Below are 18,686 nucleotides of genomic sequence, written 5' to 3' on the forward strand. Positions count from 1 at the left end.
ATATACAAAATGAAAAATCAATTATGTACAAAAATACCATTGGTTTGGCTGAAATACTTTAGTTTAATTTTCAGTTCTTTGTTCTTGGGTTTTTTTAAATTGAGGTAAAAATAACCAGGGATGTAAAAACAGACATCCCACATACTGACCCTGAGTTCAGAGTTAAACAGTATGGTCAGATGAGACAGCAAGTGCAAATTATCTGTTCCTATTAATCTAGAATTTAGCACATTTAGCTAAGTATGCTGACATTTTAAGAGTTTCTCAACTTCTAGGATAAGCCCAAGGTTTCAACTTTACCTGAAACCTGTGTATTACCCAATTTAACTGTTCTGAAATAAAATGTGATACTGCAAAAGAGCTAGGAGAGGTAAAACTCACTTTTATTTTGACTGGTATATATAAATACTGACCATGAACTGTTGACTAATTCAATTCTGCATTCTTAGGTGTGTGCAAATGTAACTTTAAGAGACTTGTATTATTCCAAGATAATCACATACAAATGAGCATTACGTAACTGCTATGGAATTTATTTTTTGTATCAACGTTGAGAATACTAAACACTAGCCTAATCAACAGCTGTGTTGCCTGGACTACGCACTTGAATGCCAAACTCTTCAGAAAGCTGCTTCAACTTCTCTTCTAAGAGTATATTTTTTTTCACTTCTTCATTATAGTTATATTTCAGATCCTCAAGTTCTTCAAAAAAGGAAGGGTCATAGTTTTCTAATTCTCTTCTCAGGTTTTTTGTCTCTTCCTATTGAAAAGAATGAAGGAGGACCACCTTTATCAAGAACTTTGTTAATATAGCACAACAGCTTTTTTGCCTTTGTCTTGAGAGGTTAAATGATGAGATAATAAGGAAGTTATCTAGAGACAAACTCTACCCATAAAACACCACATTCTCTAAAAACAAAACAGGCTTTGTAAACACAATGTTTTGAAATTGACTTGGTCATTAAATATTAATTTAGATATTAAATGGCTCTTTCTAGCTAACCATAATTAGCTAGATATAACCATAATTTCTAGCTAATCATACACTCATTATCTTGCCTAGGATGATCCTTGCAACTCACCTTTAATTGCTGTTTTTCCAGCTCTAGGGCTTTCAGCTGTGCCTGGAGGTCAGCTGTTTTATCCTTCTCTACAATTTCATTATGTCCTGTAAAAATAATGATGATTTTTTAATAAAATTTAAAGTCAGGAATATCCACAGCACAAATAATCTTGTTTGAGTAGTTTTGCATCTCCTGAAAACTGAAACAGTTGAAGGGTGTAAACCCAGCTGGGATCACAAAAATTCAAGTCATCTGGGCTTTTCCTTAGTTCTTGTAAAAATTAGTGTTGTCTAGTTCCTGTGATTGAATGCAGTAATCCAGTGGCCCAGTATGTTTTAGCACACTTCTGAGAAATATGATGCGTACACTTTCTGAATTAAGTGCAGAAAGTCTGGAAATAACAGGATCTTGTTATGCTTATTCTTAATTTCAAGAAGGTTAATTTGTTTTGTTTTTTTTCTTCCAGTCATATGGCAATGTGCTGCTCTGTAGTGCTCTGCTTTTCCCATGGGGTGGATGCCTGCTAAATCTTAAGTTATTCACAGAGCTGGTATCTGGAAATAGGCACTCATTCTTTAGCAGCTTGGAACCCAAAGCAAAAGAATATTTTAGTGAATGACTGATATCTTACAAATAGTCTTTTGAGGCTAATAAAGCAAGTGGTGGCATGAACTACACATCTTGTGAGGGGAAAAGTCATACGAAGGTTACAGTCTCTTGCTCAAGATAATTGATTATGGAGATCTTTACTAAGAATTCTCTACAGAAGCCTTGTATATGTACTCAAAAATCCAAGGCCTTAGTCTGCTCCAGTTTACACTGTTTTGGCATTAATCTAAATCAAATAATTCTTTATATTTATTATCACTTTGCACAAACATATTAAGTAAAAATAGTTTTAGGCCCCAAATAGAGGAAGATCCTAATTTTAGGTATTGAAAATTATTACCAACGGCCGGATCTTCACTTGTATAGGTGTGTCTGTGATGCTTATAATCCTCCATCTGCTGCACTAGTTCTGCTTTTTCTTCCTCTAATCGATTATTCGTTACTCTGGAATATAAAATAATTTAGAATAATTTTTTAAAATTACTAAAATATATTAGGACTTTAACTAAAAATTTGCAATAGGCATTTCTTGGTCATTCTTATTTCATGTATTTTGGCTGAGGTATTTATTTATTTAGAAGTACATTACCTTAAAAGCTGGAGTTCCCTGATGAGACTTTGCTCTGTCCCTGCACCTTCAGGAAGGTATTGGAGAAGCTTAATCTTAAAAGAAAAATTAAGGAAGTTTTAGTCTTCAAAACAATATCCATGAACAATGCAGTTCAGACAAAGTTCTCTTGGACCCAGGATAAAAAAAAGGAATGAAAATAATACTAAAGATGGTAACCAAGTACTAGGTTATCAAAAAAAAAAGAGAAACCAAGTGTTCGTCTACTGACAGTTTCCATGAAGCTAATTCTCAGCAGCCTTTTCAAAGTTAGCCATAGATCATTGCTACATACTTCATGAAGGATGAGGAAAAAAGTATTCAGAAGTTAGATTTACAAAGAAAGTTGGACACATAGCTACAGCAGCATAATTTATTCATATGCTTAAGGAAGTGATATCTCTAAATCGTTAAGTGCTTTAAAAATACTACTGACGTACTTGTCAGCATCCCTAGGTGTTCAAGTTCCTTTTGAAAGATAATATGAAAACCCAAATGAATGTACATTGACTAGGTATGACCTGCAGTCATTAAGTTAGAATAGGTCCCTGACCAGAGCGGGAACGAGCCTCTAGAAGTGCCTTTTGGTAAAGATGCCAAAGCAAAAAAATTAGTGTTCTAAATAGAAGATAATATGCAGTTTATGAATGCAGTGACAATTTATGAACCCTCATGAGGTTACTGTTAATGTTTGTTCTGTTTCTGCATAAAATGGTAAGGATCTGGGTACCACATAATGAAAGATTTTTATCTCTGAGTTAATTTTGCTGCTGGTATACACTTCATGTTTATAGCACTGACATTATAGAAAAGGGAAACAAAGCAACAATTAACCAAATGTTTATTTTTTCAGGAATCAATTCCAATTTCTATTTATTGAATTTATGTAATCTACTTTATTACATAATATACATATGAATTCCCACACTGTAAGTTTTGTATTTGATACCTTACACTGAAAATGGCCAGTACGAGACCATTGTACAGTGTGGGGAAGAAACCACATACATATTAATAAATGAGAAGATGCAAGCTGACCTAGGTGAATAGTCCTAGGACTGCATCTCTGAAGTACTTAAAAGCCACAATGTGGTACATCTTTTGAAAGGTACCTGAGTTTTAAAATTCATCAACTCTTCCACACATTAAATAGTATTTGAAAGACTTATGAGAGGCTACATGTCTTTAAGAGGCCGTGTTGGAAACAAATCAAGATCCCATTTAGGATGCCTAAGTCAATCTCCCACTGCTCCCCTGAAAACCTGGAAGGAATAGAGAAGTCCCTGCAGCAAACTTATTCTACAGAACAAGCTTGAAAGATTTTAAGACCATTTGAAGTATCTGTACTTACAGGCTTTCATGTGATCAGTGAAACTATAGTAAAAAAAGGCCTACAGAAGAACATAGCAGAAAAACATAGTTTCCCCCTAAGGCTGCAAGTCAAGAATATATATTGATAATATGTGGTAAACATCATTAATTGGCTAAAATATGTAAATATATTTGAAGCAACTACGAAAAAAGTGTAAGAGGATTAGAGAAAAAATAACTATTCTGCCACTATGGACATTAGAAAGACATAAATGAATAGTAAGCATTCTATTCTCAGAGTCATCTGGCTAAATTTTACTCACTTGTTCTTTTAAATCTTGTAAATTTTTATCAGCATTTTGTTCACGTTCTCTTGCTTCCTGAAGCAGCCGTTTAAGGTCAGCAATGCTTTGGTTTTTTTTAGCAATATCCATTTCCATTTCCTTCAACTTAGTTTCATGCATCCTGGTAGTAGTTTTATTTAGAAAAAGAACAGAAAAAGAGATTTAAATATCTTTACGAGAATAAATACCATAAAATATACCCTAAAATACGCTTGGGGCATTGGCCTTGAAAATAATTACTGGTCTTATAAATACAGTGTGCTGAAAGAAGCATAATGAAAAATACATATTTAATCTCAGAATAAAGGCTTTTCCAGATATTACACTTCTGTGGATCTTTCTTTGTGTCTACATTTTATTAAGGGGTGATGGGAATCTTTTCATGCTATTGCACATAAACCCTAAACTACTTCCTGCTAAAAGGATGCCTGTTATTGATGCAGTGCGTACACTGGTTGGGTCTTACTTCAGTGTTGTACCTTTGGCAGTATTTTTAATAATTTATGGAAAATATTTACCAAGAAAAGGGCTAATACAGATGCAGAAGATGAAGACTCCAAGGGCAAAACTGTTCTACAATAAATTAGTTTACCCTGTATTAACAGAAGTCTGAGAATGAGTCCGTTTTGCTTTCAGCTGTACAAGGCTACAAAAAGGTTTGTGTAGAATCCAAAATGTTGGAAGGTGTCTCTGGAGATCATGTAGTCCAGTCTCCCATCTGAAGTGATTATCAGATAGCAAACATTTTGCTCCATGTCAAAGAGCCTTCTGAAGGGTCCCTTGGACGACACCTCTTTGCCCTATTGAATACTTTTTGTTACCACATACGTGCTTTGGAACATGTGCTGGGGAGGTGGATTGCATGTTAAAGTGCCTCAAGCAGCTCCTCTGGATTAGTAATTTCTTAATGTTATTAACTTACTTTACATTCATGTTAAATTAAATGCACATAAAAGATTTTATTCACAACCTGAAAAAGGCAACTACAGTTAGCACAACCATGTATTTTACAGCTGTCTATACAGAGCTACATATCTCTATCAACTAAATAGGACTAAGTAGAAATGTTCTTCCAAAGAAGTGAAGAACTAAAACAATAACTGTATTAATAAACTACTGAGCCTATACACTAGCTGTTAAGGGTCTAACCATCCTCACTGCATGTTCATGTCTTTTGCCTGTGGTCAGCAGCCAATTTTGCCCACCTTCCTTATGCTAAATATGACCTTGCATAGAGGCATTTTACCTCATTAAATAGATTGCAGAAAAGTTAAAAAAAAGGAATGGTTTTCTGAAGTCTCAGTGAAACAAAATGGCTCAGCAGTATGTCAGAAGTATGTCAGAGAAGCACTGGAACTCACCCAAGAGATCCCGTGGGAGTGCAAGACACAAGTGGGTAAAATCTTGGATATCAACAGTGATCTGACCTAAGATGAAATCACACAAGTCTCTCTCCTGTCCAGCTGATTTTCTGCCCTAATAAGATTACTGTCAGAGGTTCTGATTTTGTAGATTCCTTCTTCTGTAGATACCTCACTTCTGTTTACAACTATTCAAGAGTATTTTTGCAGTACATCATCTTATTTCACATACAGGAGTCCAGACCTAAGGATTTTTTACCAAAAATCTGATCTGTTATGCAGGACACAGGCTGCTTATTTCTCTTAATAGCAGAAGCATTGTTACATTTCTTTTGTCCTTTTCTGAGGTCCAGCAGTACAAGAGATGATATCCAACTAAAAACTTGCCTTAAGAAGGGCAGAATTCTCCTTCCTTGTCCACACTGATGAATCATGAGCATATTTCATGTGAATGTATCTTGATATATATAATGTATCCTATATCAATCTGTTAATTATTAAACATGTTGGTGTGATGTATAACTAGCATTTTTCTTCTAGTCACAACTTACTAATGAAAAAGGTTTAATAGTAACACTTTTTGGACTGAACAGTGTTTTGAAGTGACTATTTGCCAAAATCATATCTGTAAGCAAACCACAAACCACAGAGCAAAAGAGCTTGCTTCTAGAAAAGAAGGAATGGAATTAGAGTTGTCCAGGCTCTAGAGTTAAGATCTCTAGCCTGTGTAAGTAGGTTGTCACAGAAAAAGCATGTAATTCCACTGATTGTGGAAGTAAAGATAAATTAAAAAGTAATTCTGCTTTACAACTTAGGCATACGATCATAAAACTTTTTTTTAGTTTGCTCCACATTGTGTGATACAAGTGATAAGTAACTTTCAGATAACTTATTGCTAAAGAATTGTTCATATTTACTAGTATTAGCAAACAAAATTTTATTTTGATGCTGATTTCCAAGTCTTTTATCTAAAAATCTAGAAATGGGGATTCTCAAATCTCATTTTATATACTGGAAAAGATACTGCTGATCTCAGTTTTTCTCCCTTCTACGGAAGCAGAATCAACTGGCTGACTGCAATTCTGGGCCTACAGACGATCCTACACAGGAATGATCTGCTGTGCCTGCATGTCCCGAAGACTATAGAAATCACAGTTGCTTTTCTAACACAACCCCTGCACATTCATATGGTTAAGGGTAGATTCAAATCCACCAAATTGGAAAATGCAGGTTTCTGGTTTCAATTTTTTGTTTCAGATTTTTGTTCATGCAGTAAATTATTGAAATACTTTCTGTGTTCAGCAGAAATGCTGACATTGCACAAAGCAAAAATACAATATGTTTAAGCAGCAGCGAACACAGAATACTTCCTTCACCTGAACTATCCAGAGCTCCAGAGCTGATCTGAAGAATGGAGATAAATAACTGGCTTCTATATAGAGGAAACAGCTAACAAGGCCAGTATTTAAGGACACTAAATCTCTGCTGGATTCCTATCAGAGATCTGTATACTGATTCTATATATTAATATAGAACCAGAAAATAAATTATGGATAATATAAAACTATCTTCAAAAGAGGGATGAAAAATTATAAAAGAGTAATTTATTTGTTAGTATTTAAAGAGGATTTAACCCTGTGTTTATTTTCCTTACTACATTCTTAATTCCTACCTTGTTACAATGGACTTCCAGCTTTTGCTGTCAGCTCCATCAAGTTGGCTCTCAGCCAAATTTAGCTTCTTAATGGTTTCTTCCAGCTGTACAGTTAACTTCTCATTTAATATCTCCAAGTTATTCTTCGCTATTCGTAACTTCTCTCCATTGTCAGCTTCCTGTTGTTCAGTAAAAGCAAATGTTTATAGAATACTTAACCTCACATGAAACACAATATCATTTAAAATGATAGTGAGATAGGCTGATTTAGAGGAAAACTGCATCCAAGATTACTAGCACTACAACTTCTGAATTCTGTCTTGGCCTAGTCCTTGGATATCTCCTCTCTACATATAATGAAAAAATCTGTCATAGCAACATCAGTGCTATATCAACCACTAAAAAATAAAAAAAAAGGCATGTATTTATATACTTGCCACAACTAGTGGAATGAAGAGATGCATTACAGTGACTGTACCTTCTTCAGTTCTTTACGCAGTCTGTCGTTTTCAGCAATGACTTTTTCCATTCCTTTGGTTTTAGATTCAAAATGCAGACTCAGCTGGCCACCCAGATCACGTTTCATTTTTTCCATTTCAGACTAAATATCAAACAGTTTGTTAAAGCACATATCAATTGCTTAGTAGAAAATTTCAGATTTCAATTTTTAAATCACAGCATAGTTACAGCTACCTAGCACAATAAACATTCCATCAAATAATTAAAATATATTCTTAAGGTACAACCAACCTTAAATCATTCAATATGTTATGCGAAAATTAAGTTCTGCTTTTCTGTTCTATACATTTAATATTTTTAAAACACTTGTGCCAATCAATATCAACACCAGGCTTGCTGCTCCATTTTTTTACTACCTTGCATATAAACTGTTACCTAAATACAGTCACTGGAGATAATTCAGTACCTTTAGCCCATCATTTTCCTGTTGAAGACCAAGTAATTTCTCATTAGAAACCACAGCTGGTGCTTTCTTCAGTTCTTCATTTTCTCTTTGGAGTCTCTCTACGACCTTTTTCATCAAACCAATAGTTTTTTCCAATTCTGGGACTGTCTTTCCACTTCTGCCAGCCTATAGAGAGGGGGGGAAATAAAGCAAAAGTAAGCAAATGGTTCATCTTAACATTCTAAGATACTCTAAATCTTACTTAATTGTTTATTTTCCCATTGCAACTCATAAAAATATGATGCGTTATTTTGGTATAACTTGAACCCTAGAATTTTCTGCATGCTTAGCTCCCCAAAATGTCTAATAATATATTCACCCTCAAAGTCAACGTATCAGCTCCTGCATTTTATATGTTACCCAAGAAAGCTGCAGTTAAGTCTCAAAATCTGCTGTACTTTATGAGCTAAACTGAAACATTAGGAAAGTAAAGAACTTTTAGCTTTTCTTATAGAACAATTCCTCAGTCCAACAGACTGTGCAATTGTTTAAATGCTAATACTGTTGGGAGGAGTGGAGGGGAAGAATGGCTAGGAGCTCAAGGGACGAAAAGAGGGCTGTTTTTTAGCAACCCTACTTCTGCTCAATTAAAGTGACAGGAGAACTACATTTTAAAGCATAGATCTCCCTTTCCAAAGGCATATATTCTTCTTGCAGAATGATAAATAAATAAATGTGAGGAAAAATCTTGTAATTTCTCCATTTTTCTTCTTTCACTACATTAATCGATGAGTTAGAAAAGTTGTTAAAGTCTTCAAAACCATGTATTTTTCATCATCTTTGTAGTGATTTCCTCAGCAATAATAATTTAAAGATGCTGCCTCTAGTTCTAGGCCCATGAGGTACCTCCTTTTCTTTCTAAGAAAGGAGCGTAGTACAGTGTAAAATGGGGAAGATTTTACTCCCTGGAGCTCCACATAAATCTGTATAGCAACCAAGTCTCAGAAGTAAAAATTACTTATTTTTCTTCTCTACAATAAAATAAGGCCATGATAGTCCATATATTTAAGTGAAGCTGTAGTCCTTCTAATGATCCTGTTAACTTGATTTCGTTAATTTATTATAGCAGTTTATCAATAAAATAAAAAAGAACAATTAATATTCACTTTTGGTTGATTGCAAGTAATTTAGCTTCAATAAAACTTTGAGCTTTTTCTTTTCATTCTCATTTAATTATGATGAAAATGCTGATATAGTACTCACCCCTCTAACGTTGCCCAGCTTTCGTTCAATATCTGCTTTCTCTTTTTTGAGAAGTTCACACATTTCTTTTAAGTCATCTACTTGGTCCTACCAAAAAAAAAAAAGTAATAAACAATTTAATTAGATCTCAAATTGAGGTGAACATTTGGTAAACAAAATTACAACTGGTATTTCAATTGGTTAACTTTGAAAAATTTAAGAGAAAGCACTTTCCCATATCAATGATCTTTTCTATCATTTCTACCAGCAATTCAACCTTCTCAACTTCTGTAAAAACATGAAAAACTTACATTATGTGTAGAAAAATATCCATTTCTTTTGAAGCAATTACCTAACCTGTGTCAGAGTAAAGGGGATTAAGGTAAAAAGATGTTACCTTTAGTCTTGGTAAATCTTTATTGGCCTGCTCTAGCTGGAATCTTAGCTCAACATTTTCAGATGACAATCTTAGATTTTCCTTTAAAACTTCTTGTTCTCTTCGATACTGATCACTTGACCCTATTCCTGATGTCTTGAGAAAAGAGAAGGGAAAAAAATTATTAACAGGTAATGCACTAATTCAATACAACTATCAGTTCTAGCTGATTAAAAGCAACAGATAATTAGTATTTTTCACAGAAATAAAACAAGATGGTATTATCACCAGTTTTGATCTAATCTGCTTTTACTTTAATACTTCTTACATTTCCTAAACTTGCTTAACTGTTAAGGGAAGTTCACAAATCAGTATAAACCAGTAAAAACTTCGTCAAACCAAAATTAACTCTTAAACTATTGGGTAGAAATAAATTTCAAAATCTAAAAGACAAAAAATGCTACTGAGTGTATTAAGTTGTGACATGGTTCCTGGGTACAGCATTTAATTTTAAGGATATATTCTGATAGTTTTTTAACTAGTAAATATGTCATAAGACATCTCAGTTATGTCAAATGGATCACAGAGCAAGTCAGGAACAGAAGTATGTAACTCTTGTTCTTAGTTTGTTATTTCCTACAATCTGAAGTCTTTATCCATGGAGGCTATTAATTTCTATTATGTGAAGAGTGCTTTGCATGTTCTATATTGCCAATTTAAATTGTAACTATATGGTAAATTATTTTGCCTGACTAGTGAAGAGTAAAACCTTTTAATGATACAATAATCAGTGTTCTTCACTTATGTAATTATGGAATTAACTGTATGATTCATTACTTTATCAGTAATAACACAAATAAAGTATTTGCTTCAATAAAACATATTTTTTTCTCAGTGTAAGTAAGAAGACAAAATAAGTCTCCTAAAGAATGGAGGTCATCAGCTATCTGCATGTATCATTGGTGTTTTTTGTAAACTCTCTGGATCAAAATTTTAGTATTGACAGTAGCTTACTTGTGAGTTGTCATGCATGCCTATCATGAAAGTACAAGGTTTGCTTTATGGATCACTTGATGACTAGACTTCAATATCCCTGCAGACCATGCATAGGAGAGCATGGCTTTACCAAGATCAAACTATTCTACTCTATTTCTTTATCATTTATACCCCCCAAATGCTAGGGGGACACTACAGTATCAAACCTCGGGCATTTCACAAAATTCTGAGGTTGTTTCAACCTTTTCTGTACAGCTTTGGTAATTTTCATGTTTATTCTCTGCAGTGTGTTGATTCATTTCATTATTCACATTTATTTTGTCTGCTTCACAGTCATTAGCTTGAGTAGAAATTTTCCCTGAATCAGACTGATTGCAGCTCATTCTGTCAGTATCAGGCTCTTCTACATCTTCTTCTTCATCCACATTTGACTGTTTGAAGATTTCTTGCTTGCTCTCCTCTTCTTCACATTCCTCATTACTTTTTCCCCTTTCAGGCTGGGTCATATTTTCTTCTTTTTCACTACAGTTCTCTTTATCATATTCAGCTATATTTTTGTTTTCCAGTACTTCTGTAGAAATATCTGTGTCCTTCCATTTCTCACTATCTTCAGGCTGCTGTTCAGGAGACACTTCTGTGCTTGCATGTACAGTAGCCTCCTGGTCTTCATTATGCATGATGCAGGTTTGTGTGTGTGCTTCCTCATCTATTTCATTGCCATTAGCAATGCTATTATTAGCTTGATGATTCATTTCATCCCTATTTGAAATAGATTTCTTTTGAAGGAAATTCAGATACTTTTGTTTACTGACAGTGATAGGAACAGACTTGGTCAGTTCAGTTTGGTCACATGTACTCTGATTCAAGTTGAAGATAGAGTGAAGCATGAAAAAAAAGCAGAACACAGTAAAATAAAACAGGAAATAAAGAAAACTAGAATGTACTGTTAAGTCTATTCTTGAAAGATTAAGGTAACTTAATAATGCAAAGCTTGCAATATAATGAACCTTGTACAAATCAAAGCACAACAAAAACACCTAATGTAACTGAAATGCAGCTCAGTGTTTCCCCAAATTCTGTGCATCCTAAATTTTCAATCAATATGTAATATAAAAGTAGTCTCTCAGTTGCAGACTCATATTTAAAAATACATTTTCCTTCTTTCTCCACATATACTAAGATACTGAATATTTCAGGGTCTATCTACCTGTAGAACACTGAAACTGTAAGTTTTGGGGGTTGGGGGATTTTTTTAGGTTTCTTTTGTTCTTTTAAAACCACTAAGAGCTGAGTATTTTGTATCGTGTTCTAGATTACTGTCATTTGAATAAAACCACTGAAATGACACAGAATACCAAGTAGATAACAAATATTTTGATAAGTAGCTCCATTTCCTCTAGGTAATATGGTTATATTATTAACTTACTGAGGGTCTTGAAAATGTCTCTCTCGAGCATTGTCTCTGCAACGCATGAAGCTTTTCCTGGAGGTATAGGTTTTTGAAATGTAAATCTTCTACAACAGAATCTCGTGGGATTGCTTGCAGTGTTCTACATCAAAAAACGAGTCAAGCCAAAACATGCAAAAAGCAATTAATGCAGAAAAACATCCCTTAAGGTAAAACCACCATGAACTTCTGGATTTCTAGGTTGGATTTTCCAGTATTACTGAGCTAGTTATTCTACATCAATGTTGGCCATAAAAACTATTTAAACTAACACCTGTGAATGTACAATACATACATGTACAGCCTCTTCTACTCAGATACATTATCCACTGTGATAGTGGATACACTGATTAGGAATACACTCCCTAAGTGCACTTAGCAGTTTCAGTAACTTCCACCAACTCTAAACTGTAGTTATAATTTTACACAATAGGAACTGTATGTTTTTCATATAATTTAGCTTTTTAGAATAATGAACCAATGCTGCATATTCTCTGAAAATGCTCACAAATAGTTTTAAGTTTGCTCATCACAGATTCAAAGAATAATTTTTTTAATTCCTGTCTGGTTTTTTTCCTTACTGAATTAGATGGCCTATTAGAGACCACCTCATTACACAGATATTTTACTAATTTAGATTTTTTGCTTTTTATAGATTCTTTTAAAAAGACTCTCACCTCAAGTGTGCAACTTCATTTTCTAACTCTAGATTCCGTTTTCTTAGTTCTTCCACTTCTTTTTCAGTTTCTGAGGCTCTTACTCCAATAACACGGTCAACAGTGACACCAGTAGTTTTCAGTTTCTTCTGCAGAGCAATTTTCTCTTTTTCAATCCTGAAATGTCCAGTAAACTTACATTTAAAAATTTATTTGCTAACTTTCTTTAGAGAAAATATTTCTTGTCTTGAAGAATCCACATTTGCAATTTGTTTGCCCACTGAACCAGACCCCCTTTTCTTTTCAATAAGGTCGCCATAGAGACACTAAAGCTTTACCAAAAAAACACAACCCAAACTTAAAAAACAATGAACATCATGCATGTCAGAAACCACTTGTTGGTTTTGCCTTTGTTCACTGTGAAATTCATGCAAGACTTGCTAAGAATAAATGCTATTTTGAAGTAGTTTCAATCCACCATTTAACAACAGTTACAATTACTATCAGAGTTTCCTTTCTGTTCTGCATCTTTTATCAGTAAAACCCTGCTATCACTGTAGTGAAGTAAATATAACATCTGCAGAGGGCTTGCATATGTGGTTGCTTTTTTTTAAAAGGCTTCCATCTCATAAGCCTAGAATGGTCACTACTGCAGTAGCACTTACATGTAACGGCAGCACAGTATCCAGTCCTAGCAGTCTGATTAAATAACACACAGGTGAGAAAAAGCCTGTCTTCCTAAAGCTGTTATTTACTTTTTGAGAATAACAGAATGCTAAGACAGGAAGCATAATAAAGGACTTAAATTCATTTTATTTTGATACAGTTATTTCTAATAAAGATTATTGGCTTCTACAAGGGAAATGATATTAGAGGATTAAGTAGTCTGATGATTGAAAATTAACTAATACTTTTAATCTCAATAGCAACGTCAAATTCTCGCCAGCAATCTTATAAATGTAACAAACTGCAATAATTATTACATGGAAAACATATTTGGCTTTCCCTTACATCATCATTTCGTAGCTGAATTGATTAAAACCAACTCACTTTGTATGAATTTCCTTCAATGTACTCAACTGTTTGGATAAAGCATCTGCCTCTTTTTCCTTTTCCCTTAGTTTGTTTCGCAGTCCTTCCATTCTGATTTGCCATTTTTTACCTTCTTCCCATCTAATTATTTCCTCCTTAGGGGTCTGTGAAGAACATAAGCAAATTATATATATCCTTTTGATTTTTTTTTCTTAAAATACAACAAGCAAACACGTTAGAAAACTAAGAATAATATATTCCTTATTTATCAGTTTAAACCAGGAAGCTGTATCAGGCATGTATGATTTACCACAGCTAAATAGCAGGTTTGGCTGGATATGCTGTGTAAGGTGTATAAAGCTAATGCAGTTTAATGCTGTTACCAAATTCTTCCTTAGCTTTTAATAGTCATTTTACAAAAAAAAGGAGTGATACATTTTATGAAATTAGAGGTGCCAGTGCAATCTATCCATTTACTTTGAATTACAGGTTAGATTTAAGAAAAAGCAGGGTTTTTTCTCTGCCGATTTAAAACATTATCTGTCTTCTGCAGCTCACCAGGGGCTTATTTAAAACATTATCTGTCTCCTGCACAGCTTTTTTTCCTATGAGACATGGAATCTCTACTTGGAGTTAACAGTTCAATAACTATAAATTATACATTGGTTAAAAACAGTACCTATGGGATTGCAAACGGCTACTGAAAAATCACAGTCAATATTCATGTAAGCAATTTTTGGTTTGGTTTGGGGTTTTGTTTGTTTGTTTATTTTTAATTGGAATTTTCCCTTCTCAAGTTATCCCCTGTACTTTTTTGTCTGTCTTTTTTCTAAACACGTACTGCTACTAAGGAAAGGAAAGGAAAATCTCAGCAAACAGGAAAAATACATGCTAAGTGTGAGAAAAATACCTCTAGACACAAAGCAACAGGTATTTAAAACATTTCAAATTCACTGGATGCATAAGTCCAGTCATAGAATAATATTTAATATCATAAATAGTCTGAATGTCATTATACAAGCATGCTGTAATATTCCAGTATACTTTATGATTAGTATGAGAAGCTGCTAATAAGCTACTGAAGCAGTAACAACGAAAAAACCAAACAACTGGTAAATTAACATAACTCCAATTGCTCAAAACCTCTTGTATGTGGAAATCACTATTGTGAAGAATAATCACTTATAGATACATCATCGATTTTAGGATTCACTCTTTTGTTCCTAAGTACTTTTTGTTTTTACCATTGCATTGATTTCACAGAGGCATACTTGACAGCACTTATGTAATGAATTTAACTGCTACCTACAAAATCTAAGTTTTCCAAGATTTCTAGTAGATCTTTAATTCTACAAAAAAGGCAGGAAAACATTAATATACCAGTACTAAATAACAAGAGCAGTAACAAAGACCATGGGAAACATGAAGAAGTTGCAGCCATGAAACTGCTTTTCTTCTGGTCAAGTTTGGTTGGTTGGTTTTAGAAGCAACAGGGAGAGCTGAATCACCTTGATCTAGGCTGATGATGTCTTTCAACGCCACGATATAAATATTACATACCTTGTCTTCTCTTACACCTTTTTTTTCTGTTTCTTCACACTTCATCTCAAGATCACTCTCCAACTTTTTAATTTTTTTCTGAAGCGCATCTATCAGATTTTGTTCATCAACTTTGCTCTGAAAAATTACAAATTTTTACAAACTTCAAGTTTAGTGATTGCTACCTAAGTTGTTTTTTAATTAAGTAAAAAAAATAAGGATTTTAATTCCAATTTGGTAGATTTGTTTAGAACCTCAATGATGTTTTTAAAATTATCTTTAAAGTATTATAGTACTGGAACATAACTTTTGCACTCTGAACCAAATAATCAGCAGCAGGTATAAGTAACTCTTAAAAAATAATTAGATGATTCTCCTGTACTTTTTAAAAAAGGGGAAATAAGGACAGCTAGGAAGATAACAAAATTCCATTTTTCCAAGAAGCTTTGAAAGTGGTAATTCAACTCTTCAGACATTTTCAAACAAATTTCAAGGAGCAAGTAATTTCTTCAGCTGAGGCAACAACAAAAGCAAATTGTTCACATGTAACCCAGTAGATGAGGAAAAATAGATTTTTTAATCAAGTGTAAGTCTCAATGCTTGTCAAAAATACTTAATCTTTTCCCCCCAAACCAGCATATCTATATAGAAAATGGACCAACATCAAACAGTTTGAAGAATCACTTCTACCTGAATGCTACTGCTCAGTCTCCTAATACGGTTCTTCAGTTCTTCATTTTCTTTTTCCATTTCATTTTTTTCCCTCGATATTTTAGCAAATGCTTTTTGTTTCCTCTGAAGTTCTTGGTTCAACTCATCCCTTTCATCAGATAAAGAAGTTTCCTTGGTTTTACTTATTTTAAGGTTGTCTGTAAGCTTTGTAATCTGGTTATTCAATTCCTCTATCTGTGTCTAGAAGAAAACAAACAAACCGGCAAAGCCCACAAATCAGAGTTATTAACAATACAACAAAGCAGTAAAATGATGCTACCTAGTACTTACCGTAAGCCCCTTTGTTTGTCTGTCAACAATCTCCTGGACATTCATGTATGCCTCTTTTTGTGATGCAGCAGAAATAATTTGCTGCTCAGCATTAGCAGTCATTTCTGCTCGGAGTTCCAGAAGTGCTTTACTCAAAGCCTGAAAATAATTAATTCAATTTTTTTTAAGTGAAGGTGCTGCTACAAAACAAGAAAAGCCAATTACATTTTACCATGGTATATTATGCAATTATTTTCTATCCTGCTCAACTATACAAAGAATTTTTAAGCATTGAGAAACAATAAACATTTAAGTGGCAAGGAGATTAATTTTTGTTAACTAACTTTGTGCTGGTTCTCTTTTATGGCTATCTGGTTCTTCAGCTGTTCCACCAGGTTTTTCAGTGTTGCTGTGGGTGCTCTGTTATTTGCTTCTTTTTGGACCTCTAGTTCAGCTTTTACATTTGCTAATTCCTTCTCTTTCTGAGATAATATATTCCTCAATTCATTTGCTTCATGTTTTATTTGTTCCACATCAACTGTGTGCTTTTCCTGAAGCCTAATAAAAAATGAGCATTAATAGGGTATACTGCAATAATTAACAAACTCCAAATAAATAACATAGGAAATGATGTTATATTTTTTTTATTATTATAGCAAATGACACTTAGATTTGGAAACAGCAAAAAAAGACTGAGTCAACAAAGGTGGCCTCCATTTAATAAGAAAATTACTCGAGAAGGTCAGCAAAATGAGATTAGAGCATTGTTCATTCTCATTCCTGGCCCTTAGAGGTTAAGAAAGCGTAACACTTTTCTCCTTTTAAATACCATTCGTGAGTTTACACTTAGTCAGCAGCAAACCCAAATGGATGTATCAGGGAAAAACTACAAGACACAAGCCAGTAGATAACTTAAAGATAACTTTCTTACCAAGACTCCTCGAATACTTCCTTTTCCACTGAATGGCACAAAGCTAACAAATAAAGGGCACTTTTCCAAGCCACAGTTTTTCAGTATTAGACCCAGTGAAGGGCTACAGATTAAAATTAATTTATAATTACCAACTATACTAATGCTTTTCAGTTATTTTTTTTCAGCTAAATCTTAAATACAGCAAAAACATGTTCAATTTGATAGACCAGTCCCGTAGCAGCAATACGTAACTGACTTGATCCACTCCAGGTTGTGATTTACATAGACAGTTTAAAAACTTACCGGGTTCTGATAGTCTCAAACTCATTGATTTTCATTACAGTAATTTGTTTTTGTTTCTCCAAATCAGAAGATGTTTTCTTTAATTTTCCAACAAGTGAAGCAAGAGAATTATCCTGTTCGGCTACAGTTTGCTCTAAGCGGTGAAAATACTTGCTGTTGGAAAGTGATAAAGAAGTCTTTTTCCCTAATTCCTGTAAAATAGAACAAATGCATGTGATAAACAATTTAAGCTTTAAATTAAAGATAAGCATTAGTGATGCATTTTTAACTCAATCCTAAATATATCTAAGCATTAATAGCTAACACATTTATTTACCAAGATGTGATTCTTTGTCCACAGAGAAACCAGTCACACTGGTTTGAAAAGAACTTTGTGCATCTAATGATCCACAGAACAACCAGTTAGAACAGGTTTCACCTTATCATAAAGTGTAGAGAGAAATTTCATATTGAAATGGGTTAGTTTCATATAACTACAGATTGAATGAGATCAACAGAAAATAACTCTCTCTCCTAGAAATCTCCATAAGTTAGGATGATATGAAAAATAGGTACTTTGGTAGCTTTGGTTTCTTACACATGACTTCTAATCCATCTCATGTGAATTCTCTCAAGAACAATACAATAACTGTATCAATCACTCATTTATTTTTCCTGTCATGAATTATTACTTATTTTTGACTGCAAAACTGTTCTTTTCACCAACAAATTAAAAAACATAGGAACAACTTCACTAAACCACAAAAACATATAACTCACCAAAGCAGTCTCTTTGAATTTATTAAGGGAATTGTCAGCATGCAAATCTAACTTCTGGTGTAGAACTCTTAGGTCTTCCTCATGCTTCTTTGCTATTTCCTCTTGTTCCTGTTAGTTCAAAATAAAACTATAACTCTACTGGATGTACACTATCACAGAAAGTCATGAAACTACAGTGCCTTCAAGCTGTTTATTCACTCATTGCTCAGTATTACTCCAGAGACTGAAGAAATAGCTACACATGTTAACCAAAGCACACCAAGTGAAGATGACAGAAAGTCTGCTTTGGAACTGTGCTCCTGAGCCAAACACACTAAAATCGATGGATGTTTAGTGTTGAAGTACCTCTGAGACAAAAGGTTTATGCTTTAAAATTTGCTTTATGGATATATAAAAACCTAATATTAATTATGCTTAAGTAATATAAAGTATGCTGAGATACATTGTTTATGCTTTTAAAAATGCTTTAATTTAAAATATGCTTTAAGAAGCATATTTTCCATAAATGTCTTTCCTCTATCTTCCAAATTCAATACCAGATACAGTCCAAACACAGTGCAACTTACTGTTGCAAGTACTGAAAAATCC

General features: G+C 33.7%; 1 protein-coding gene across 5 annotated transcripts in view; it reads right to left on the bottom strand.

The window, feature by feature from the left end:
- Positions 1–22: 22 nt before the first annotated feature.
- CEP290 (centrosomal protein 290) overlaps positions 23–18,686 on the bottom strand; it is a 51,712-nt gene continuing 33,048 nt past the window's right edge. For 3 of the 5 annotated variants that reach the window (XM_050323766.1, XM_050323765.1, XM_050323764.1), the window contains 20 exons: positions 18,099–18,206; positions 17,340–17,530; positions 16,468–16,681; positions 16,145–16,282; positions 15,833–16,054; positions 15,164–15,280; positions 13,622–13,767; positions 12,593–12,748; positions 11,895–12,018; positions 10,711–11,325; positions 9,494–9,628; positions 9,118–9,204; positions 7,876–8,040; positions 7,429–7,551; positions 6,969–7,129; positions 3,915–4,056; positions 2,263–2,336; positions 2,014–2,117; positions 1,083–1,168; positions 23–760 (listed from right to left, as the gene is read on the bottom strand). In XM_050323766.1, coding sequence (XP_050179723.1) covers positions 572–760; positions 1,083–1,168; positions 2,014–2,117; positions 2,263–2,336; positions 3,915–4,056; positions 6,969–7,129; positions 7,429–7,551; positions 7,876–8,040; positions 9,118–9,204; positions 9,494–9,628; positions 10,711–11,325; positions 11,895–12,018; positions 12,593–12,748; positions 13,622–13,767; positions 15,164–15,280; positions 15,833–16,054; positions 16,145–16,282; positions 16,468–16,681; positions 17,340–17,530; positions 18,099–18,206 — 3,297 coding nt within the window. In that variant the 3' untranslated portion in view covers positions 23–571. The remainder of the gene's footprint in view (positions 761–1,082; positions 1,169–2,013; positions 2,118–2,262; positions 2,337–3,914; positions 4,057–6,968; positions 7,130–7,428; positions 7,552–7,875; positions 8,041–9,117; positions 9,205–9,493; positions 9,629–10,710; positions 11,326–11,894; positions 12,019–12,592; positions 12,749–13,621; positions 13,768–15,163; positions 15,281–15,832; positions 16,055–16,144; positions 16,283–16,467; positions 16,682–17,339; positions 17,531–18,098; positions 18,207–18,686) is intronic. The other 2 variants (XM_050323769.1, XM_050323767.1) reach the window with 1 other exon arrangement.

This window comes from Myiozetetes cayanensis, unplaced genomic scaffold, assembly GCF_022539395.1.
Source record: "Myiozetetes cayanensis isolate MyiCay16 unplaced genomic scaffold, myiCay2020 scf3, whole genome shotgun sequence".
Classification (NCBI taxonomy): Eukaryota; Metazoa; Chordata; class Aves; order Passeriformes; family Tyrannidae; genus Myiozetetes; species Myiozetetes cayanensis.